At 38.1% G+C, this 25,554-nt stretch overlaps 1 protein-coding gene across 1 annotated transcript in view; it reads left to right on the top strand.

Annotated features, from left to right (window-relative positions):
* Positions 1-25,258, top strand: part of CCDC14 (coiled-coil domain containing 14) — a 60,743-nt gene extending 35,485 nt beyond the window's left edge. The window contains exons 10-13 of the mRNA XM_042782121.1: positions 10,308-10,393; positions 13,301-13,519; positions 13,606-13,738; positions 24,322-25,258. Coding sequence (XP_042638055.1) covers positions 10,308-10,393; positions 13,301-13,519; positions 13,606-13,738; positions 24,322-25,258 — 1,375 coding nt within the window. The remainder of the gene's footprint in view (positions 1-10,307; positions 10,394-13,300; positions 13,520-13,605; positions 13,739-24,321) is intronic.
* Positions 25,259-25,554: the final 296 nt, after the last annotated feature.

Below are 25,554 nucleotides of genomic sequence, written 5' to 3'. Positions count from 1 at the left end.
CATAAATTTGAATAATAGTTGTATTAATAGGTCTTCCTTGTAGGTGTATGGATATTATCCTATCACTGATAGCATTGTACTTCAGGACAATCTTGAAACATCCTTTGTGATGATGAATGCCACGCCATTCCTCTTCAAACTGTCATTCCTGGCATAGTAGATCTTATGGTTGTCTGATTCAAAGTGGCCCAAACCAGTCCATTTCAGCTCACTAATGCCGAGGATATCACTCTTTATGCGTTCCATTTCATTTTTGACAACTGCCAATTTTCCTAGATTCATACTTTGTACATTCCATGTTCTGATGATTAATGGATGTCTGCGGCTGTTTCTCTTCAATTTGAGTGGTGCCATATCAGCAAATGGAGGTCTCAAAAGCTTTACCTTATCCATATGAGTAAGGCTGGGTTTACTCAGATGTTTCAGCTCTTTCCCAGTCCTATTTTGAGAGCCTTCTAACCTAACTGGACTATTCATAAAGTTGCGTGGTAATGTATCAAACAGTGCTTCTTTGCTATTCATAAGGTTTTCCTTGGCCAATTTTTTGAGAATTGGATAGCCTCTTCCTTCTTCCTAGTCTGTCTCAGTCTGTAAGCTGGGCTGATACCTGTGCACCATGTGCATTCCGCTGGGTTTGAAACAACAGTGGCTCAGCCTCAAAACTCACATCAACACGTCACCTTGGTAGGACAAACCGACAGACAGGTTTGTCTCCCTGTTGGAAACCTCTCGTACCACCCTTACCTGGGTCCCTGCGGCTGAGTCCTCCTCTGTCTGGGATCCTGGCCTTTTAATCCCCTTTTTCCTGCTCTCCCACCCTGCTGCTTTGGGCGTGCCTGAGTTACCTCTCCTCACTTGGATCCCTGCGGCTGACTGCTCCTCTGTCCAGGTTCCTGGGCTTTAATCCCCTTTCTCCTGCTCTCCCATCCTGCTGTTTTGGGCACGCCTGGGTTCTCTTTCCTCACCTGAATCCTTGCGGCTGACTGCTCGTCTGTCCCAGTTCCTGGGACTTTTAATCCCCTTTCTCCCACTCTCCTACCCTGCTGCTTTGGGCATGCCTGAGTTCCCTCTCCTCACCTGGATCCTTGTGGCTGACTGCTCTTCTGCCTGGGTTCCTGGCTTTTAATCCCCTTTCTCCCATTTTTCTGCCCTGCTGCTTTGGGCGTGCCTGGGGTTCTCTCTCCTCACCTGGATCCCTGCAGCTGACAGAAAGGAAAGGAAGAGAAGTCCAAAATGGATGTCAGAAGACTCTGAAACTTGAGTAGGTAAAGTGAATGAAAGAAATGCTGAAATAAAGGAACTGAACAGAAGATTTCAAAGGGCAACTTGAGAAGACAAAGTATTATAATAAAATGTACAAAGATCTGGAGTTAGAAAACCAAAAGGAAAAAACATGCTCAGCATTTCTCAAGCTGAAAGAACTGAAGGAGAATTTCAAGCCTCGAGTTGCAGTACTGAAAGATTCTATGGGCAAAATATTGAACGATGCAGGACCATCAAAAGAAGATGGAAGGAATACAGAGTCACTAGATCAAAAGAATCTATCAGTGTCCAACTATTTCAAGAGGTAGCATATGATCAAGAACCAATAGTAGTGGAAGAAGTCCAAGCTGCACCAAAGGAATTTGTGAAAAACAAGGCTCCAGGAATTGATAGAATACCCATTGAGATGTTTCAACAAATGGATGCAACACTGGAGGAACTTACTCATGTATGCTAAGAAATTTGAAAGCCCTGGCCAACTGACTGGAAGAGGTCAATATTTGGGCCCATTCTAAAGAAAAGTGATCCAAAAGAATGTGGAAAATGTCAAAAATTTCATTAATATCATTCACAAATAAACTTTTTCTGAAGATAATTCAAAAACAGTTACAGCAATAGGTTGATAGAGAACCTCCAGAAATGCAAGCTGGATTCAGAAGAGGATGTGGAATGAGGAATATCATTGCTGATGTCAGATGGATCTTAGGTGAAAACAAAGAATACAAGAAAGATGGTTTACCTGTGTTTTATTGTCTATGCAAAATCATTCTGTGTGGAATAATTGTGTGGATCATGACACATTATGCATAACATTGCAAAGAATAGAAATTCCAGAACACCTCATTGTTCTCATGAGGAACCTGTACATTGACCAAGAGGCTGTCATTCGAACACAACAAGGGGATACTGCATGGTTTAAAATCAGGAAGGGTGTACATCAAGTTGTATCCTTTCTCCATACTTATTTCAATCTGTACGCTGAGCAAATAATCCGAGGAGTTGGATTATATAAAGAACACAGCATCAGGATTGGAGGAAGACTCATTAACAACCTGTGATATGCAGATGACACAACTTTGGTTGCTTAAACTGAAGATGACTTGAAGCACTTACTGATGAAGATAAAAGACTGCAGTCTTCAGTGTGGATTACATTTCAACATAAAGGAAACAAAATCCTTACAACTGAACTAATAAGTAACATTGTGATAAACAGAGAAAGATTGAAGTTGTCAGGGATTTCATTTTACTTGGATCCACGGTCAACACCCATGGAAGCAGCAGTCAGGAAATCAGATGTCATATTGCACTAGGAAAATCTACTGCAAAAGACCTTGAAGTGTTTAGAAGCAAAGATGTCACCTTGAAGACTGAGGTGTGCCTGCCCAAAGTCATGGTATTTTCAATTGCCTCATGTGTGTGGGAGCTCTCATGGCGTAGTGTCTGAGGCATTTGACTGCTAACTAGAAGGCTGGCAGTTCAAACCCACCAACCACTCCTCAGAAGGAAGATTGGGCAATCTACTTCTGTAGTGATATCACCTCAGAAACCCAAGGAGGGGTCACTACGAGTCGGATCCGACTCCACAGCAGTGAGTTTGGTTTGTTTTTTTGTTCCTGTGCATGTAAAAGCTGGACAATGAATAAGGAAGACCAAAGAGGAGTTGATGCCTTTGAGTTGTGGTATTGGCGAAGAATACTGTAAGTACCATGGACTGACAGCAGACAAACAAATCTGTCCTGGAAGAAGTGCAGCCGGAATGCTTCTTGGAAGCGAGAATGGGCAGACTTCGTCTGACCTACTTTGGTCATGTTGTCAGAAAGGACCATTCCCTGGAGAAGGATGTCACGCTTGGTAAAGTAGAGGGTCAGCAAAGAAGGGGAAGAGCCTCAGTGACATGGATTGACACAGTGGCTGCAAGGATGGGCTAAAGCATAGCAAGGATTGTGAGGATGGCACATGACTGGGCAGTGTTTCTTTCTATTATACACAGGGTTGCTATGAGTTGGAGCTGACTCAACAGCACCCAACTACAACAACAACAAAAAATATATTAATTACCTTTATTGTTGTGGGAGCTCTGGTGGCATAATGCCTAAGGCATTTGACTGCTAACCAGAAGGCTGGCGAATCAAACCCACTAGCCACTCCTCGGAAGGAAGGTTGGGCAATCTACTTCCATAGTGATACTGCCTCAGTATTCCAAGCGAACCCAAGGAGGGATCGCAATGAGTTGGATCCGACTCCACGACAGTGTTTGGTTTGTTTATTATTGTAATGGTTTTATCACATCAGATGTCAAAACTTATCAAATTGTACACTTTAAATACATGCAGTTTATTGTGTGTTATTTTTACCTCAATAAGCTATGTTAAAAATCATGGGTAAATTGGAAAAAAAATTTGTGTAAATGTCAGCAGTTTTTCTTTTCCTTTGTTAAAATGTTAAGATCAAATATATTTGAATTTAATACATGTTATTTTAAATAGCATATATAACGCTATCCATTTTTATGTATACATCATTCATTACGAATCATTTTTTTAGAACACTTAGGATTTTAAAACCTGGCTCTGAAAGCAAGGAAGAGAGTAGCTAGTAGTATAGTAGTTAGATGGGAGGAAGTGTTTTCTTAAATATGGAAACAATTTTAGTATGCATCTCAGTTCAGGCCTGTGAGGTGGCAAAGAGGGAGAAGCTGCAGATGAAAAGATAAAGGGAATAATATAGGAGTATAAGGGCACAGGAAGAGGGGGAGAGATGAGACCTTTTGTTCTCTGCGACTAGAAAGAAGTGAGAACTGATATCCATACATATGAATTAGTAGCCCTGGGACAGAAGGATATCCATTTGTCCCCAGTCTATGTTATTTTAATGAAAATAGCAAAGTATTCCAGTAGAGGAGAAGGGTAAAAATGAGACTCCAGTGAGTGATGAAAAGTTTGGATTGTCTTTACGGGAAAGAGAAATCTTACCAGGAGCACACAAAAAGATTGTCAGGCTAGTTACCTTCACATACTTGATATATAAGAGAACATCACCACTTACAGTTTTGAAAAGGAGCATGGAGTTCTGGATCACCAGTGTATGCTACCTTTTCTAGATGTACATTCTTTCTTATAAAGGGGAAACCATTTTAGAAAATCAGAATTTTATTAAAGTTACCATTTTGGAAATGTTTGAGGCCTTTGCCCTCATTAAGTTTTGGTAGAATTCCCAGTGAAGCCATCTAGTCCAGGACTTGGTTTTTGTCACTGATTTAATCTTTTCACTTGTTACGGGTCTGTTGAGACTTTGTGTTTCCTCTTCATTTAGTTTGGGTAGGTGTGTGCCTCTAAGAATTTGTCCTTATCATTTAGGTTGCCTTCATTAATTTTAATGGCACAATAATATAATCTTGTGAAAGAATTAAAATAATACAGAAGATATAGAGTAAGCCATCAGTTTTATTTTACATATACTATCTCTACTTGTCTCCCCACTGTTAAGTGATTCGTGTATTTCCTTTCAGAAACTTTTATATCAATCTGTGTATACATACTACACAGACACATTGTGGTAGTTGTGTGTCAACTTGGCTGGACCTGGTTTTGAGTGGCTGGGCAGTTGGATATAGTTATTCCCCATGATGAGACTGGTAATCAACTCCATGGTGGAATCTATTGGAGGAGCTGAGTATCTGCCTTAGGAATGTGGTCTATTTCCAGGATCTAAGAAGAAGCATAGAGAAAAGTCTACAGCTTTTGGCATGCTTGCATCCTGCATGTAGCTGAGTCATCATTCAGCAGCCTGCCATGTTGTCTGCTGATTTGGGGGCTGTTAATGGACTTGAATTAGTAGCCTGCTGTGTTGATTGATAATTTTGGGACTGTGCCATTCCATTTGTTGACCTTGGGTTTGTCAGCCTCAGCAGTCAGCAGCTGCCTGAGTGAAGAAATGCCCCAACTTCAGTGGGCTGGGAGTAAGAGGCAGAGCTGAAGCCCAAGGTCAAGGGGCTTTCACCCAGCCCCTAGAACTGGCACTTTGAACTCAGACTTCTAGCCTCCAAAACTGTAAGAGAATAAATCCCTGTTTGTTAAAGCCACCCATTTGTGGTATTTTTCTGTTAGAATGGCACTCAAAAACCAAAAAAAACAAACTCACTGCTATCAAGTCAGTTCCGACTCATGGCAACCCCCATTAGGTTTCCGAGGCCATAAATCTTTACAGAAGTAGATTGCCCCATCTTCTTTCTGTGGACTGGCTGGTGAGTCTGAACTGCTTCCCTTTTGGTTAGCAGCCAAATGCTTTATCTGCTACCAAAACACATTTGTACACATAATAGAACTTTAAAAAACATAAATAGAGTAATTATAATGCTGGTCTGCAACTTACTTTTTTCACTTCATAATGTGTCCTGAGAATTTTTCTGTTAGTATGTGTAAATGTCCATGGATATACCATAATTCATGTACCATTTTAAATTGTTTTGAACTTTTTACTGTTAAATATTGCTATTGTGAACATCCTTGTATACATCTACAAGGTTATAGATACTTTTATACATGTACAACTATTTCTGAGGCTAAATAACCTAGAGTTAAAATTACTTTGTCAAAGATTATGAATATTTTACATATGGATGAATACTACAAAATTACCATCTAAAATGGTTGTAATCAGTAGACTTTAACCATGTGAAATAATTCATTTACCCATGCCCTCAAAACACTTAAGTATCGTTTGCTTCTATTTTTGACATTCTAGTGGACAAAAATATCAGTTTTACATCTGCAGTTTTCCATATTATGCTGAGCATTTTTCATAAGTTCATAGGCCATTTCTGTTTCTTATGTGAATTGCCCATTCTTATCCTTTGTCACTTTCTTCAGGATTGCCTTTCTTAAAGGTTTATAAGTCCTCTTTAAATGTTTCTTCCCTTTGCTTTAGCTACTCTTTGTATAAAAGCAAGTTTCAGAGTTTTTCTGACATCCATTTCAGTCTTTTCTTCCTTTCCTGTCTCTTTAATGACCTTTTGCTTTCTTCGTGTATGATGTTCTTGATGTCATCCTGCAACTCATCTTGTCTTCAGTCATTGGTGTTCAGTATGTCAAATCCATTCTTCAAGTGGTCTCTAAATTCAGGTGGGACATACTCAAGGTTATATTTTGGCTCTTGTGGACTTGTTTTAATTTTCTTCTGCTTCATCTTGAGCTTGCATATGAGCAATTGATAAAGATCAAAGAATCCAGACTTCAGTGTGGATTATACTTCAGTTTAAGAAAACAGAAATCCTCACAATTGGACCAATAAGCAGCATCACGATAAATGTAGAAAAGATTAAATTTGTCAGAGATTTCATTTTACTTGGATCCACAATCAATGCTGATAAAAGTGACAATCAGGAAATCAGATGATGTATTGCACTGTGCAAATCTGCTGCAAATGACTTCCTTAAAGTGTTAAAGAGCAAAGGTGCCACTTTGAAAACTAAGATGCACCTGATCCAAGCCATGATATCTTGGCTGAAAGTGAAGAATACCAGAAAGATGTTGACTTGTGTTTTATTGACTATGCAAAAACATTCAATTGTGTGGATCATAAAAATTATGGGTACCATTGAGAAGAATGAGAATTCCGGAACACTTAATTGTACTCATGAGGAACCTGTACATAGACCAGGAGACTGTTGTTTGAACAGAACAAGGGGATATTGCATGGTTTAAAATCAGGAAGGGAGTGTGACAGGGTTGTATCCTTTCACCATACTTAATTCAATCTGTACGCTGAGCAAATAATCTGAGAAACTGGGCTGTATGAAGAAGAATGTGGCATCAGGAGTGGAGGAAGACTCATTAATAACGTGTGATAAGCAGATGACACAACTTTGGTTGCTTAAACTGAAGATGACTTGAAGCACTTACTGATGAAGATTAAGGACTGCAGTATGTATTACATCTCAACATAAAGAAAATGAAAATCCTAAGAACTGGACCAATAAGCAGCTTCATGATATATGGAGAAAAGATTGAAGTTAGCAAAGATTTTATATGACTTGGTTCCACAATCAACACTAATGGAAACACCACTCAAGAAATCAGATGAGGTACTGCACTGGGCAAATCTGCTGCAAAAGACCTCTTTAAAGTGTTGAAGAGCAAAGATGTCTCTTTGAAGATTAAGGTGTGCCTAACCCAAGCCATGATATTTTCAGTCCCCTCATATGCATGTAAAAGCTGCACAATGAATAAGAAATACTGAAGAAGAGTTGATACTTTTGAGTTGTGCTTTTGGTGAAGAATACTGAAGGTACGTACCATGGACTGCCAGAAGAACTGAAAAATCTGTCCTGGAGGAAGGGCACCCGGAGTGCTTCTTGGAAGCGAGAATGGCCAGACTTATTAGTCTCACCTACTTTGGTCATGTTGTCAGAAGGACTGTTCCCTGGAGAAAGATATCATGCTTGGTGTTCTGGTTACCTAGTGCCGCTCTGACAAGAAATATACCACAAATGGGATGGCTTAAACAAACAGGAGTTTATTCTTAAATTTGGAGGCTTTAAGTCCAGTTCAAAGTGCCAAGCTCTAGGAGCTGGGTGAAAGCCCTTCAGCCTTAGACTTCAGCTCTGCCTCCAGCTCCTGGCCCACTGAAGCTAGAGGCTTTTCTTCACTCAGACAGCTGCTAGCTGCTCAGGCTGCCAAGTCCAAGGTTGACAGGTAAAAAGGCACAGTTACCAAACCACGTGGCAGGCCATTAATTTAAGTCCATTATAAGTCCCAAGGTTGGCAGAGCATGGCAGGTTGCTGAACAACAACACGGCTACATGCAGGGTCCAAACGTGTCATAAGCTAAAGACCATTCCCACGGCTTCTCCTTATATACAGGAAACAGACCATATCCTAAAGGCAGCTTCTCAGCTGCTTGTGGTAGATCCCACCTTGGAGTTGATTGCCAGTCTCGTCATGGGGAATAACTACGACCAGCTGCCCAGCCACTCAACCAGGCCCAGCCAAGTTGACACACAAACATAACTACCACACTTGGTAAAGTGGAGGGTCAATGAAAAAGGGGTAGGCCCTCAATGAGATGGATTGACACAGTGGCTGCAACAATGGGCTCAGGTATAGCAAGGATTGTGAGGCTGGCACAGGACCGGGCAGTGTTTTGTTCTGTTGTATACAGGGTTGCTATGAGTTAGAGCTGACTTGACGGCACCTAACAACAACAATAATTTTAAAGACCCTAAACCCAGACTCTTGCAACACTGGACCATGGATGGGATACAGGCAGGTGAGGAAGGGAGAATGTGGCTCTGGGCACAGCTCTTGGCTTTGTCAGGCAGGCATGCAGGGCGGGATACATTCCGCTCCCCCCCCCCCCCCCCTTGCTTCCTCTTGTTCCTCTTCTGCGGCTGCCCTCTCATCTACCATGGCCATCACTCACACTCTTCAGCCTCCACCAGCAGCACCAGCATTGGCAGCAGTGGCGATGAGGACAACCAGAAATGGCTCCCAAAAGATTTTAATATGGTGTTTATACAACATCCGAATCACATAATGTCCTAATTCACAGAATATATTGTGGATATTAAGCAACACATACCTATACTTGTTTTGTTTGTTTTTTTGTTAGTATATTTTATGTTTAGCTCTCAGTCCATCTGGATTTAATACATGTAAATAGTGTGAGGTAGGGTACTGTCATTTTAGAATCAGCAACAAAAATAAACATTCTAATACAGAATATTTTTAGATAAATAATTCTAGAAAAGAGTCCTTTGATGGTATATATGGTTAATGCACTTGGCCACTAACAGAAGGTTCAAGTTTACCCAATTTCCTCACAAGAAAGGCCTGGCAATCTACTTCTGAAAAAGAAGCCACTGAAAAAACCTATGGAGCACAATTCTCTGAAACACGTGGGGTCACCCTATGTCATCATAAGAATTGCCTTGCCAGCAACTGGGGAAAAAAATATTTGGAAAGATACCAGGGAGTATTTTTTTTTTAAAGCCTCGATTCCTTCTTGGAAGTAAATTGTTGTTGTTGTTGTTGTTTGCCGTAGAGTCAGCCCTGACTCATAGCGACCCCTCCTTGGGTTTCCGAGGCAGTATCACTACGGAAGTAGGATTGCCCAACCTTCCTTCCGAGGAGTGGCTGGTGGGTTTGAACTGCCAGCCTTCTGGTGAGCAGTCAAGTGCCTTAGGCACTATGCTACCAGAGCTCCTTGGAAGTAAATACTTAAAAAAAAAAAAAAAAAATTTCAAAAATGTGTTATTAAAAAAATGTGTTATAAAACATTCAGAAACAAAGACTAGAACACTTTTTAATGTTCATTTGCTTATTCCTGTTTTGTGAAGCAGCTACCTGTTGTGAAGTTGCTGCTTATTCTTGTTAATTAAATAAGGATATTACCTTTACCAGTTAATAAATAATTAGAAGCATTGGTTTGTGTCTCCCAATTTTTTCATTGTGTGAAAACATCTAACAGATGACTTATAGCACTCAGTCCCTCCCCATGTTCTAGTTCATAGTGATGACAGATCTTTAACAAAGTAGATGATTACAGTAATGAAGATACAGAGAAGGGAGACAAAAGGAGGAAGAAAATAGCAAGAGGAGATAGGAAATGAGATAAATAGAAGGAAAGAATAAATCATTAAAAGGTAAAGAGAGAAGACAAGAGGGGAGGGAGCAAAAGTACCCTCTCTTACTAGTGAGGAATGGTTTTATGCTTTCCCAACATCCCTTCCTGGGCTACCCTTCCGCTCCTTCTGTCTTTCAGCCTCACCTGATCCTACCTCCTAGGATATCTGTGTACATATCCTCTTGAAAACTGTTTCTACTGCTAGAGCTATTTCTTTTCAATTATCTTGGGCTCCATAACAATAGTATTGTTTTATTCATTTGGTTTTTGTCTCTTTGTTTTAGGAGTGAATGGACCTCTGCTGTCCTGCTGACTGCCATTGTTTGTTTTCTTTCTTGCTTTTTTATGAATGATTGTCTAAAGTACACTGTTAATGGGCTCTGGCTTCTTGCATTCAAGTTTCTTTATAATTTCTTTTAGGCAAGTGAGAATTTTGAACCAGCAACTTAGAGAACGAGAAAATACTCAAAAGACATCTAGTTCTCTGGAAGGCAACCTTCTTAAATGTAGGTAAAAAAAACTTTAAACATAAGTGTTAAAATCTGTGGCTCTGGAAATATTGATAAAGAATTGGGCTTTCCTAATTATTTTGTCTAGGTGGATTTTCTTTTTCTTTTTTTTTTTAAAAAAAAAAAAAACCAAACAGCTTTTTAAAAGTAGAAATAATGCTTACTGAAATTTACAATGGTGCAGCAATACATAAATATAAAAGATCTGTGCTATCACTTCTCAATAATATACCTCTGTTTTTAAAACAACAAACAAAAAAACTATTTTCTTTCAGACATCTTCTATTCATATATAATTCACTTATTTAACAAGTACTTATTATGTGGCAGGCACTAATAGAACTACATATGCACTTTTTCCTTTCTAAAAATGAGGTCATAACTGTATATATTCTTCTGTAGCTTACATTTATTTACTTGCCACAGTGGATGTTTTTATATCAGATACATAAATATGCTTCTTTAAGAACTGCTTGTGGATTCCACTTATACTGCTCTACCACAATTTATTTAAAGACCTTTGCTGATAAATATGTAGGCACTTTTTAAAAAAATACAAACAATGATGCAATAAAAATCCTGTGTTTTTGTGCACATATGTGAGCATTTTTGTAGGATAGATTTATAGCAGTAGAACTGCTGTGTCAAAGGCTATATATAGCCTCAATTTTGACAGATATGCCAAATTGTCCTTATGGATCACAGAACTTAAAGTAAAAGAAAAGAAAAAAACTTAAAATTTAGTTGATGAGAACTTTTTTCCTTCCCTTTTTTGGTATTCTTGGACACCTTTCCTATTGTTGTTAGGTGCCATCAAGTCATTTGGACTCACAGAGACCCGTAAAACAGAACGGAACACTGCCTGGTCCTACACCATCCTCACAATCATTGCTATGTAGTTTGAGCCTATTGTTGCAACTGCTGTGTCACTCCATCTTGAAGGTCTTTGTTTTTTCACTGACCCTCTTCTTTGCCAAGCAAGGTGTCCTTCTCCAGGGACTGGTCCCTCCTGATAACATGTCTACAGTACAAGATGAAGTCTTACCATCCTCACTTCTAAAGAGCATTCTGGCTATACTTCTGAGACAGATTTGCTTATTCTTCTGGCAGTCCATAATATATTCAATATTCTTCTCCAACACCATAATTCAAATGCATCAGTTGTTCTTTGGTCTTCCTTATTCATTGCCTAGCTTTTACATGCTTATGAGGCTATTGAAAATACCATGGCTTGAGTCAGGCACCTTAGTCTTCAAAGTAACATCTTTGCTTTTTAACACATAGTCTTTCCTCAGCCTGACAAAAGCTTAGATGTCACAAAAGGTTGATAAAATATACTCTCAGGAATTTAAGATTTCTGCACAGCAAAATTATATTAAAAAAGCATCAACATGGGGAAAATTTTATAATACCTGACAAAGGCTTAATTTTGAAAATATATAAAGATCTCTCTTACAAAACAATAATAAAAATAGGAGCACCCAACAGAGCATTTTAAAGAATTGTTCAATTTCATCAGTAGCTTGGTCTAAGCCAGTGTTATCTATTAATTGAACTAGTGTGCTCCCTTTGCTCCTTTGCTGGCTCTCTGTACGATCCCCCTCCCCCCAGTCTTTTATTTGCAGTAGAACCAGAGTTATCTTTTATGAAATTATTCTGCCTTTTACTTTAAATAGCTTCCCCTTGCACTTGAGATAAACATTACTTGGAGTCAAGGAGACCTTACATTGTCTGGCCCTTGCCTGCCTCTACAATGTAATTGAGTTCCACTTTCCCCCTTCTCTCCCTTGTTTACCACATTCTAGCCACTCTAGTCTCTATTTAGTTCCTCAAGAAAACTGGGCCTTTGGCTATCTCAAGGCATTGCTTTAGGCTCTTCATTTGCCCTCTTGAACCTTCTATCTTCTTGTCACCCTCTGGTCATAGTTTAAAACTCATCTGTCTTGGTTACTTTGTGGTGCTCTAACAGAAAATACCGTAGGTGGATGGCTTTAACAGATAGGAGTTTATTCTCTTACAGTTTGGCAGGCTAGAAGTCTGAGTTCAAAGTGCCAGCTCTAGGAGCTGGGTAAAAGCCCCTCAATCTTGGATATGCCTCTTGTTCTGGCCCACTGAAGCTGGAGGCTTTTCTCAACTCAGGAAGCTGCTGGCTGCTGACGCTGACAAGCTCAAGGTTGACAAAGAAAGTGGCACAGTCCCAGTATTACCAAACAGCACAGCAGGCCAGTTCAAGTCCGGAGACAGTCCCAAAATCTGCAGGAAAACATGGCAGGCTGCTAAATGAAGACACAGCTACATGCAGGGTTCAAACATGCCAAAAAACTACAGAGACCTTTCCAAAACTTCTCCTTTTATACTGGAAGCAGACCTCATCCCTAAGGTAGCTACTTAGTTGATTACCAGTCTCATTGTGAGGAATAACTACATCCAGAGGCCCAGCTACTCAAAACCAGGCCCAGCCAAGTGGACACACAACCTTAACTCACATCATCCCCTCTATGAAGCCTTCTGTTACCACAAGTTACTTTTCTTTTTTTGTTCTCTGCTCTTCTGTTATTGTTCCCTTCAAAGCATTCATTACTGTTTATAATTATTTGTTTGTTATCAGCTCCATGAGAGCAAGGCCAAGTATGTTTTGTACACTGCTGTATGTAACCCCAGATTCTAACACAATGCCTCACACATAGTAACCATTCAGTCAAGGGTGTGTTTGTGAGATGAATGGTGGGCATATACTTTTATAACCATTAAAAAGAATGTGGTAGAACTCTCTGCTAAATACAGAATAATCCAGGCCTTTAAAAACAAACAAACCAAAAAAGCCCTAGATCTTTCTAGGTTTGTACCTTTTAAATTAGGGAAACAACTATTTCATCTCTTGTTTTGTTTTGCTTTGTCTTACAGTGTTTTCTCTTCAGTCATTGAACATGTCACTACAAAATCAATTGCAAGAGTCACTGAAGAGTCAGGAGTTACTACAGAGTAAAAATGAAGAGCTCTTAAAAGTGATTGAAAACCAGAAAGACGAAAACAAAAAATTTGCCAGTATATTCAAAGAGAAAGATCAAACTATCCTTGAAAATAAACAGCAATTCGACATTGAGTCAACAAGGATGAAAATTGGTATTTATTTGGACTGTAATCATGGTCACATTTTTAAAAAATAATAAGAAAGCTGACTTTTTTTGTTTTTGTTTTTGATGTTTTAGAATTGGAGGAAGCCTTAGTCAATATGAAAAGCTCCCAGTTTAAATTAGAAGCTTCTGAAAAGGAAAATCAGATCTTGGGAATAACGTTACGTCAACGAGATGCTGAGGTGACTCAACTGAGAGAATTAACAAGGTAATACTGACTTTTTGGAATAACCTGTGCCTTTTATTAGGTACAGGAGCCCTGGTGGTATAGTGGTTAAAGTGCTCAGCTGCCAATTGAAAGGTCGATGGTTTGAACTCTCCAGCTGCTCCGCAGGAGAAAGATGTGGCGGTCTCCTTCTGTGAAGATTTATAGCCTTGGAAACTGTATGGGGCAGTTCTGCCCTGTCCTATAGTGTCATTATGAGTCACAATCGACTGTACTGCAGTGGGTTTTGTTTTATTTTTTTATTAGATGTACTTATGAACTAACATAATTGTCTTTCCCCTTTTTCTCTTATTTGGTCAAAGCTTTTGCTAATTTCCAATAATGTTTTCTTCTGTTCCAATTAAATTAATTTAGAAATTTCAAACTCGCTAAATGTGTTTTTCAACCAGATGATTCTCAGCAGAGGGCTCTGATGAGGAGCCGAAGGCTTATATAGCAAAGTGATTAAAAGCTCTGGGCTGTGAAGTTACAGAGACCTGAGATGCAGTCCCAGCTCTGCCCCTTGTTAGCTGTGTGACTTTGAGCAAGTTATTTAACCTCTCTAAACTTTAGCTGTAAACTAGGGACATGAATGAGGTCATTGAGAGTTCTAAGAAATAAGTCATGAGAACCACTTAGCCTGTTGTTGTTGTTGTTATGTGCCGTTGAGTCGGCCCCGACTCATAGCGACCCCTCCTTGGGTTTCTGAGGCAGTATCACTACGGAAGTAGGATTGCCCAATCTTCCTTCCGAGGAGTGGTTGGTGGGTTTGAACTGCCATCCTTCTGGTTAGCAGTCAAGTGCTTTAGCCACTATGCTACCAGAGCTCATGAGAACCACTTAGCCTAGCAGGCCATTATGATACATGACTTTGGATAAGTACTTTTACCTCTTTGAACCTCATTTTCTTTACTTCACCAGTTTCCAGCAGCTTCTAAGATCACTTCATTCTCTAACAATCAAAGATTCTAAATTTGTTACGTGTTTTGTCAACTAAGCACCCTGGTGGTACAATGGTTAAGTGCTCAGCTACGAACCTAAATGTTAGCCGTTCAAACCCACCAGCCACTCTATGGGAGAAAGATGTGGCAGTCAGCTTCTATAAAGATTATGGCCCTGGAAGCCCTATGGGGCAGTTCTGCTTTGTCCTACAGGGTTGCTATGAATTAGAATTGACTTGACAGCAACCAGTTTTGTTTTCTCAAATAAATTAAATCACCTCACTCAATTTTTGGTATGATAGGCTCTTACAGAGTTTAATGCTCTCTTGAAGTATGTGCTAAGAATTGGACTTTTAACCACTTTTTAAAATCCTAGAGGAGACAGCCTGTATAACCATAAGACCAGAAGAACTAGATGGTACCCAGCTACCACTGTCAACTACTCAGAGAGGGATCTGTGTAGGAGATCCTGGATAAAGTGGGAGAACAATGTGGAACAAAACGCAAAATCATTAAAAAACAAACAGCGTTGCTGGTCTAATAGAGCCTGGTGAAATCACTGAGACTATGGCCTCTAGCTGCAGGTCTGGAATTGAACTCACTCCTGTGGCTTCCAGCCAAATAAAAGACCAGCATATGGGCTGAACATTTACATCAGGTAGATACACTCTTTGGAGAAATCAATCATGGGAGAACAGAAGGGCAATGTATGCACAGGGAGACAGCTGGAGCGGGAGCAGGAGTGCATGGGAGGGAAGGACGCAGGGAACAGGTAACTATGGGGAGGAAGTGGGAAGAGAGCTGTTACATTATGCGAAGTTGCAGTCAGTGTCATAAGACAAAATGTGTATGAACTGCTATATGGAAAATGAAATTGCTCTGTAAAATTTCACCCAAGTCACAATAAAATAATAATAATAATCCTAGAGGAGATAGCTGCAGTTATTTTAGGCCTGAGGATCATCAGATCTGACCATGCCTTTGAATGATCTTGGGATTGTTTAGTTCCAAATATAAGACAATCCTGAATATAAATCAGTCTCCCTTATATTTTTAATGAGAAGATCTTCCAAAATAGTGCTTTTTCCTACATTTTTAATTATAAACTGTTAGTTTATAATGATAAAGAAACAATTAGTAATCAAATAGTAATATGTATATAATATTTAATTTATTAACTTAGTTTTATAAAATTTTAAATGACTATATAATGCATGTTAATATAGAAATATTACTGTTCCATTCATATTTGATGGAATAATTTCATTGAAACTTTTATTGAACAATGGAAAAAGCAGTAAATGTTTGTATCCACTTAGTGTTATAATTAGTCTGTAGTTAGAGTTTGCAAAACATTGGCTTGTACCATTCTTGTTCAAAATAAAGGAATTTAATGCCCCTTCATATGAGAGCCTTTCTAAGGTCTCAAAAGGAAAGTGGAGTGAAAACCCTGTTTTTATCAAGTATATATGGTAAAAGAAGCCAGTTACAAAAGGCCACATACTGTATTATTCCATTTCTATCAAATGCTCAGAATAGGCAAATGCATAGAAACAAGTAGATTATTAGTTGCCAGGGGCTGGAGGGAGAAAGGGGTGTGGAGAGTGACTACTGATGGGTATGGGGTTTCTTTTTGGGTTGATGAAAATGTTCTGGAATTAGTTGTGGTGATGGTTGCACAGCTTTGTAAATATACACTGAATTATACACTTTTAAAGGGTGAATTTCATAGTGTGTGAATTATATGTCAATAAAACTGATATTTATTTGGAAAGTATATGTGGTATACAGTCAGTTTAGAAAAAGAGGGCTAGCAAATCATCATGGGGAGCCCTGGTGGCACAGTGCCTCAGGCAGGCATTTGACTGCTAACCAGAAGGCTAGAGGTTCAAATCCACCAGCCACTCCTCGGAAGGAAGGTTGGGCAATCTACTTCTGTAGTGATACTGCCATTGGCAACCCAAGGAGGGGTTGCTATGAGTCAGATCCAACTCTACAGCAGTGAGTTTAAATCGTCATGGTGGAGCACTATGAGTGTTGCTTAGGCATCACTGTGAGCAGTTTCTTCTAAGGGGCATAGCTCTCAGCCCCAAGCAGAAAATCTGATGAAGCAGAGGATTTGCTTCTCTTGTTGTTTTCTTCTCACAATCTTTTTTTTTTTTTTTAATCCTAAATCCAATTCCTTAATGGGAATGAAATCAGAGGCTGGTGTTTTCTTTATAAAGTGTTCTGATTTTTTTCAAAGTTCTCTGTCTCTTTCTCTCCCTATCATATTTATTATTTTATTTGTCCTCATCTATGGAGGAAAGATCTTAATATCTGCATTTTCATAGATGGGAAATTGGGACCATGCAAGTTAAGTGGTAATAGAAAGTTAATGACAGAGCTGGGACTAAAACTGAGACTTCTTTCTTCCTAGCTCGTTTTTCTTTCCCTCCAGCATGGGGCATGACCCTAAGGCTAAGATAGTTTGTTTCTATTCCTGGTAACAATTCCATGCCTAATTTAATCTAAGGACACTGTACTGTTTTTCCCCTGGAAGATTAGACAAATGAATGGATTCATTTACTTACTAATTTATTCAACAAATATTTATTGTGTGTTTATTAGGTGCCAAATATATTTGTGTGGAACACAAAAATATTTAATCAGTTTAGTTGCTAAATATCCAAATTGTCAGGTAAAAAACCTATTCTAGTGCTTTGAAGAGTTATACTGGGAAATACATCCTTCTTTTTTTGTTTTGTAAATAATAATTTGTTTTTGTTGTTGAAAATATACACGGCGGAATATATACCAGTTCAACAATATCTACGTGTACAATTCAGTGACCCTGATTACATTCTTCAAATTGTGCAGCTGTTCTCACCCTCTTTAGCCAACCTGTTCTTCCTCCTTTAGCATAAACTCATTGCCTCCTAAGTTTGTGTTGTTGTTGTTAGTTGCTCTCCAGTCGGCTCCAACTCATAGTGACCCTATGTAAAACAGAATGAAATATCACCCGGTCCTGTGCCAGCCTTATAATCCTTGCTATGCTGAACCCATCATTGCAGCCACTGTGTCAATCCATCTCGTTGAAGGCCTTCCTCTTTTTTACTGACCCTCCACTTTACCAAGCATGATATTCTTCTCCAGGGAGTGGTCTTCTGACAACATGACCAAAGTAGATGAGACGATGTCTGGCTGTTCTCGTTTTTAAGGAAAATTCATTCTGGCTGCACTTCTTCCAGGACAGATTTATTAGTTCTTCTGGCAGTCCATGGTACTTTTAATATTCTTCACCAACAACACAACTCAAAAGCATCAGCTCTTCTTCAGTCTTCCTTATTCATTGTCTAGCTTTCACGTGCATATGAGGTGATTGAAAATACAGTGGCTTGGGTTAGGTGCATCTTAGTCTTCAAGGAGACATCTTTGCTCTTCAGCACTTTAAAGACGTCTTTTGCAGCAGATTTGCCCAATGCAATACATTGTCTGATATCTTGACTGCTGCTTCCATTGGTATTGATTGTGGAACCAAGTAATATGAAATCTTTGCCAACTTCAGTCTTTTCTCTGTTTATTGTGATGCTGCTTATTGGTCCAGTTGTGAGGATTTTCATTTTCTTTATGTTGAGATGTAATCCATGCTGCAAACCATAGTCTTTAATCTTCATCAGTAAATGCTTCAAGTCATCTTCACTTTCAGCAAGCAAGGTTGTGTCCTTTGCATATCATGAGTTGTTAATGAGTCTGCCTCCAATCCTGATGCTATGTTCTTCTTCAGATAGTCCAGATTCTCAGATTATTTGCTCAGCATACAGATAGAATAATTATGGTGAAAGGATACAACCCTCACATACTCCCTTTCTGATTTTAAACCATGCAGTGTCCCCTTGTTCTGTTTGAAGTATAGCTTCCTGGTCTATGTACAGGTTCCTCATGAGCACAGTTAAATGTTCTGAAATTCCCATTCTTCTCAATGTTATCCATAATTTGTTATGATCCACATGATCAAATGCCTTTGCATAGTCAATAAAATACAAGTCAACATCTTTTTGGTATTCTTTGCTTTCACCAAGATCCATCTGACATCAGCAATGTTATTCCTTGTTTCACATCCTCTTCTGAATTCAATTTGCATTTCTGGAAGTTCCTTGTCAATATACTGCTACAATTGTTTTTGAATCATCTTTGCAAGATTTTACTTGCCTGTGATATTTGTGATATTTTTCGATAATTTCTATGTTCTGTTGGATCACCTTTCTTTGGAATGGGTATAAATATGGATCTCTTCCAGTCAGTTGGCCAAGTAGCTATCTTCCAAAATTCTTGGTGTAGATGAGTAAGTGCCTCCAGCACTGCATCTGTTTGTTGAAACATCTCAATAGCTGTTCTGTCAATTCCTGGAGGCTTGTTTTTTGCCAATTCCTTCAGCACAGCTTCAACTTTTTCCTTCAATACCATTGGTGCATGATCATATGCCACCTCCTGAAATAGATGAACATCAACCAGTTCTCTTTGGTACAGTGACTCTGTATATTCTTTCCATTTTCTTTTGATGTTTCCAGCATCATTCAAGTTTTTGCCTCTAGAATCTTTCAGTATTGCAACTCAAGGCTTGAATATTTTCTTCAGTTCTTTTTAGCTTGGGAAATGTTGAGTATATTCTTCCCTTTTGGTTTTCTAACTCCAGGTCTTTGCACATTTCATTATAATTGAATTTGTCTTCTTGAGCTGCTCTTTGAAATCTTCTGTTTACTCTCTAATACTTGAGGTTGCTGCTGTCAATTATATCCCATATAGATAATTATTTAAAAGAGCACAATGCTCAAGGCATATTAAAAAGAAAGAAAGAAAAAAAAAAAACCCCACTGCCGTCAAGATGATTGAGACTCATTGTAAGCCTATAGGAAAGAATAGAACCTGTCCCATAGGGTTTCCAAGGCTATAAATCTTTATGGGAGCGGACTATCTCATCTTTTGCTGTGGAGTACTTGGTGGGTTTGAACCGCTGACTTTTTGGTTAGCAGCCAGTGCTTTAACCACAGTGCCACCAGACCTCCTAAATTAAGCTAAAGTATTATTTGGTTTAAAGAGCCCTGGTGGTGCAATAGTAAAGTGCTTAACCACTAACCAAAAGGGTGATGATTCAGACCCACCCAGCAGCTCTACAGGAGAAAAGACCTGGTAGTCTGCTCCTATAAAGATTACATACAGAGTTGCTGTGAGTCAGAGTCAACTTGATGGCACATAACAACAATGACAACATTTTTGGTTTAAGGTTTAAAGATTATCTCAGGGCAGTAGTTGTGGGGGTTCATCCAGCTCAGTGACTCTAGAAAGTCTGGATTCTGTGAGAATGTGGAATTCTGTTTTGTATTTTCCCCCTTTTGACTGGACCTCTTTTATAGAATTTTTGATCAAAATATTCAATAATGGTAGCAGAGATCTTTTTTTTTTTTTTCTTTAAAGATAAATTCAACTAAATGCAATTCAACATGTGTGGTATATTTACTAAGAAAGTTGATAACAAAAACATAAGAACAGTCTTTCAGAGTAAGTGAAAGTGTAACTGTTCTAAAAAATGGGTATAAATGGAAGCTGAAAGAAATCAAGCGACTTACGTGGCTTTCTCAGCTAGTTGGTGCCTGAGCTGGGACCTGAGCCAGGACTTCTGATTCCCTCTTCAGCTGTACATAACTTCCTGTTTTGAAAAAGACAGTGATTCTGAGTGAAGATGACCTGTTATTAAAGGATTCTTTTACCTTTGTAGATGATACTCAGTACTTGTTCATTCTTTTAAAATAGCACCAAGTCTTTTCCTGTGTTTATTAGGAATAAATAAATATTTCCTTGTAACTGGAAGCTTCTTTTTCTTAACATTTACCCTAACAATAGAATTATAGGAACTGAAAAAGTCATTAATTCTTATATGCTACCTGCTTTTAGAAAATACTATATTTGAACTGTTACAGACTTTTTAATCCATAAGACTCTAAAGAATTATTGTTCGGTACTTTTCTTTTTATGCTAGGTATAAAGCCTACCTCTTGACTGCTAGCTCACCTGAGAATCAGAGTACCTGGACTCTCTAAGTTGTTATAGAAACTTACTGAGTAGACTTAGCACAGTGTCTTATGTTGGGTTTAGTACCACCCCTACATTTTCTGAAATTCAGTAATAACTTTAAAATGCTAACTAAGTGTACCCATCAAAGGCAATTTTTGTTTTGTCATTTAAATAAAAAATTTTAAAACACTGCTTTGAGCTTCAGAGTATCTACGTACATCCATGTTGGTGATTTATAGTATATTTGGTGAGACCCTGTGCAATTCAACAATATCTCATTGGGAATATCTCTAGTATTATGGCTGGTGTGCCCACTTTCATTTTACTTTTTAACATTAGAGGATAAAGCAGCAGCTTCAGACAATACAAATAAATCCCCATTCCTCTTACCTGTACTCATAAGTGCATTCAATCAGAAAGATGTATGCTTTTTGTACACGTGTTTTAAATCTCTTAAATAACACATTTCATAAAATGTATAAATGCTTTTTTCAGACTTAGCTGGGGAGGGTTAATGACCCAGAACATACAAATACAAGGTCTAAAGAAATGTCCAAATAAATTTTTCTCTTCCTTCTCCAGTCATCAATATTTTTAAAATATTTATCATTACTTTTAGATTTCACTGCAACTAATATTATAAAACTATTAAAATGTGAGAAAATTAATGTATTTTCTGTAAATAGCAAATGTTCCTCTAATAATTTCTGAGAGTGCTTTATATGTGCTGCTAGTTATTTAAGTGAGTATATTTTTATAAATAGCCTAAAAAATACCTAGTTGTTGTATTTAGGTGCCTTCTAGTCAGCTCTGACTCATGGTGACCTTATGTACAACTGAGCAAAACACTGCCTGGTCCTGTGCCATCCTCACAGTCATTGCTATGTTTGAGCCCACTGTGGCAGCCACTGCATCAATCCGTCCTATTGAGGGTCTTCCTCTTTTTCACTGACCCTCAACTTTACCAAGCATGATGTCCTTCTCCACGGACTGGTCCCTCTTGATAACATGTCCACAGTATGTATTACTTCCTCTAAAAATTTGACATACTCTCATCTCTGCTTACAGAGTTTTCTTTTAATTTCAAAGATGATGGTGAGTCACGTTTTGTTTACATCAGAAGCTTAAAATTGCTATTAATTTCCAAAGATTAAGCCTTCATTAATATCATTGTCTCTTCTTTCCTTTCTTTATTTCTGATATTGTCTACAGAAAAGGTAATATTTCTATTTCAGTCTGGGAAGAAACCTCAATATAAGTATTCCTCTGCTAAAAAAGTAAAAACTAAAAATTCCAATATAGATAGTCTCAGCAAATTTATTTATTTATTTATTTTTAAAAAAGGTTGCTTTTGAGTCATTCCTGACTCAGGAAAGCCTCCTGTGTGTCAGAACAGAACTGTGCTCCGTAGGATTTTGAGCGGCTGATTTTCTAGAAGTACATTGTCAGGGCTTTCTTCTGAGGTACCTCTGGGTAGACTCCAACCTCCAAGCTTCCAGTTAGCAGCTGAGTATGTTAACTGCCACCCTGTGACTCCTGATTATTATTGTTGTTATGTGCCGTCCAGTTGGATCCAACTCATAAAGACCCCTCCTTGGGTTTCTGAGCCAGTATCACTTCGGAAGTAGATTGCCCAACCTTCCTTCCGAGGAATGGCTGGTGGGTTTGAACCGCCAGCCTTCTGGTTAGCAGTCAAGTGCCTTAGGCACTACGCTACAATTAGTGAGTCATTATTCATTACAGTATTCCTTTAATGATATCTTCCTCTGGTATGTTTATTTTAATAATAGCTCATTGTTGTTGTTGTTATGTGCCATCGAGTGGGCCCCGACTCATAGCGACCCCTCCTTGGGTTCCAAGGCAGTTATCACTACGGAAGTAGGATTGCCCAACCTTCCTTCCAAGGAGTGGCTGGTGGGTTTGAACCGCCAGACGTCTGGTTAGCAGGCAAGTGTCTTAGCCACTATGCTACCAGAGCTCCTTTTTGAAAGAAGTATGGAAAGAAGTGGTATAAGCCATTGTCATTTGAAGAGCAATCAGAAATCAAGACACAGCATGTTTAAGATGAGAATGAGTTGAGTTGGGGAAAAAAAAAATTGCTTCCTTTTGTAGGAAAAAAATCACTCATTCGTATATCCAGAGATAAAATCACTGCTGACTTAGTATAGAGGTTTCCTTTTAGTAGCTGATAAATGTGTGACTATTTTTATAAAAAAACATATTATATCCATATTATCTATGGCTTGCTCTTTTTAATTTAGCCTTATATAATTATTTCACTATCAATAAATATTCTTTACAAAATGACTACATATGGTTATGATGTAGTTATACCATTAATTTACCTAAATCAATTTCATGGAGTTGAAGATGGAGATTGTGTCTATTTTCTATTACAAATAATATATTTGTAAATATAACTTTGGACACAACATCTTTCTGTAAGATTAGTAGACTAAATTCCTGAAAATTAAAATTTGGGGGTAAATGGTGTGGGATAGAGAAGTCTTTAAGATTTCTGACATGTATTGCCTGTTCTTAAGAAAGTGTTCCCTCCCAGTAGCAGTACTTACCTCTCTAAGCTTCTCTAACCATAGATATTATTATTTTATTATGTGAATTCGTTAGGCTGAAAAAAAAAAATCTTTAAGTTTGAATTTCTCTAATTAAAAGTATAATTCTTTTTCTGTGAATTACCAGTTGGTGTTCTCTGTATGTTTTTAAAAGTGATATTTATCATTTTCTTACTCATTTGTAAGAACATATGTGATTCAATTCAAAAAGACTATAAAGGCTTGTTATTAAATGCCTTTAATAGAACTTACTAATGAAAGCTGCCATCAAATGAATATTTATTTAGCCTAAATCTTGTGTTAAGCACTTTACCCTTATATCTTATTATTTTATCTTATTTAAATGTCATTGTAATTCTGAAGTAGGTGGCTTCATTTGACAGTTGGGGAAATTGAGATTCAGAAAGGCTAGTAAGTAACTTGCCTAAGATCACAGGTAGTGATGGTGCTAAGATTTGATTCCATTTCTGACTCAACTCAAACCCTGTGTGTTTTCCTCATATTACATTTTTCCTGGTATCTAAGCTGATACTTACTACTAATTATGCCAGATAATTATCTCTAACCATCCTTTTTTCCCTGAGTATTGTTCACTAGACATGTCCTTTTCATATGTATGGGCAGAAATAATTTGATTTCTAACAGAATTCATTAAGAAAAAGTTGTGTATTTTCCATTTTGCTTTTCTGTACCTTAGCCAATCTATGTTGGGCAAATTTTTAACTCTAAGGTTTGTTTTTCAGTGTTTCTATAGAATAAAGCATCCTTGTATCTTAAAAGAAAAAAATTTCTAATTCTCTGTTGTTAAATAAAATATTAGATTTGATGTTGACCACGACTTTTTATCATTCGTTATTTTAATAGACCTTGCCAAAGCATATTCTAGGATTTTGTGCTTTTAATTGCTTGATTCCAAATTAAACACCAGGCACTTTGCTTTTTTTTTAAGATGAGTTGTACATAAATAAAGAAACAGGTAAAAAAAATAATAATAATTAGTGTACTGAATTCTTCTTAACAGAACTTTACAGAGCAGTATGGCAAAGCTTCTCTCAGATCTTAGTGTGGACAGTGCTTGCTGCAAGCCTGGGAATAACCTTACCAAATCACTTCTGAACATTCATGAAAAACAACTTCGGCATGACCCGATCCCTACTCACACTTCCATAATGAGCTACCTAAGTAAGTTAGAAACAGAACACATTTTTACACATTCAGAACCCCTTTCTACAGTTAAAAATGAGGAAAATATGGTGCCAGATAGACCCTATGAAAATGTTCTGCCCGCCAAAGTCTTGCAACATAGTAACACTAAGAGTGTGGAGGAAGTATCAGCCCCTGGAATTATTTCTGCCATTTCTAAACAGGGTTTTGAAGAGAAGAGCGAAACTAAGACTTTGACAGAGGATGAGTGTAATTTGGATGATACAATTTACATTCCTTTTGTTAGAAGCACCCCTAAAAAGAATTCACTGCTATCTAAGAGAATATCCCCCCAGCCACAGAAAAATGTAGCTACACCCCAGCCAATCACCAACGGTGGGTTTGTCTCTGAAAAGGAAAAGAAACTATGTGCACCTATAGTTTGTTCCTCTTCAGAAAAGGAAGCAGAAGATGCACCTGAAAAACTTCCCACAACAGCTGATATGGAAGACAGGCAGCTCCTCAAGGAAATAAAGGAAGCAATTGGTAAGATCCCGGCCACCACTGAGGAGTCACAGGAACAGGTTGTATGCCGTGGCCCCTCAGCTTGTCAAAGCAACAGCCTTGAAATGAAAGGCAATACTGTCTCTGATGGTAGTTTTTTAAATTCTGACCTGATGTCTGACTGGAGTATCTCTTCTTTATCAACGTTTACGTCTCATGATGAACAAGACTTCAGGAATGGCCTTGCAGCTTTGGATGCTAACATAGCCAGAATCCAGAAATCCTTAAGGACTGGTCTTCTGGAGAAGTGAATTCAGAAAACTAATTGAGTGCTTCTTTTCTTTTTTTTTTTTTTTTCAAAGTAACAAAACTAGGCTACATTGAATGTATATTAAATTCCTTTAGAGAAATGTTTTATATTATTAATTATGAAATAATTGTGTGAATAATAAATTTATAATTGGAATATGTTGGCACTGTGGAACTTACAAAAGCAAGTCATCTTAAGAAACTGATATTTGCTAAGAGAAGAAAGTTGTAGAACTAAGAAAGGATTGTAAGTAATGTTTTAATTTGATACTTAGCAATTAGACATTTATATTAACAC

This window comes from Orycteropus afer, unplaced genomic scaffold (assembly GCF_000298275.1).
Source record: "Orycteropus afer afer isolate SDZICR_OR568_19922 unplaced genomic scaffold, OryAfe1.0 scaffold00245, whole genome shotgun sequence".
NCBI classification, from domain to species: domain Eukaryota; kingdom Metazoa; phylum Chordata; class Mammalia; order Tubulidentata; family Orycteropodidae; genus Orycteropus; species Orycteropus afer.
The sequence above is the reverse complement of the archived record's forward strand: the minus strand, read 5'-3'. Positions and strand labels throughout refer to the sequence as shown.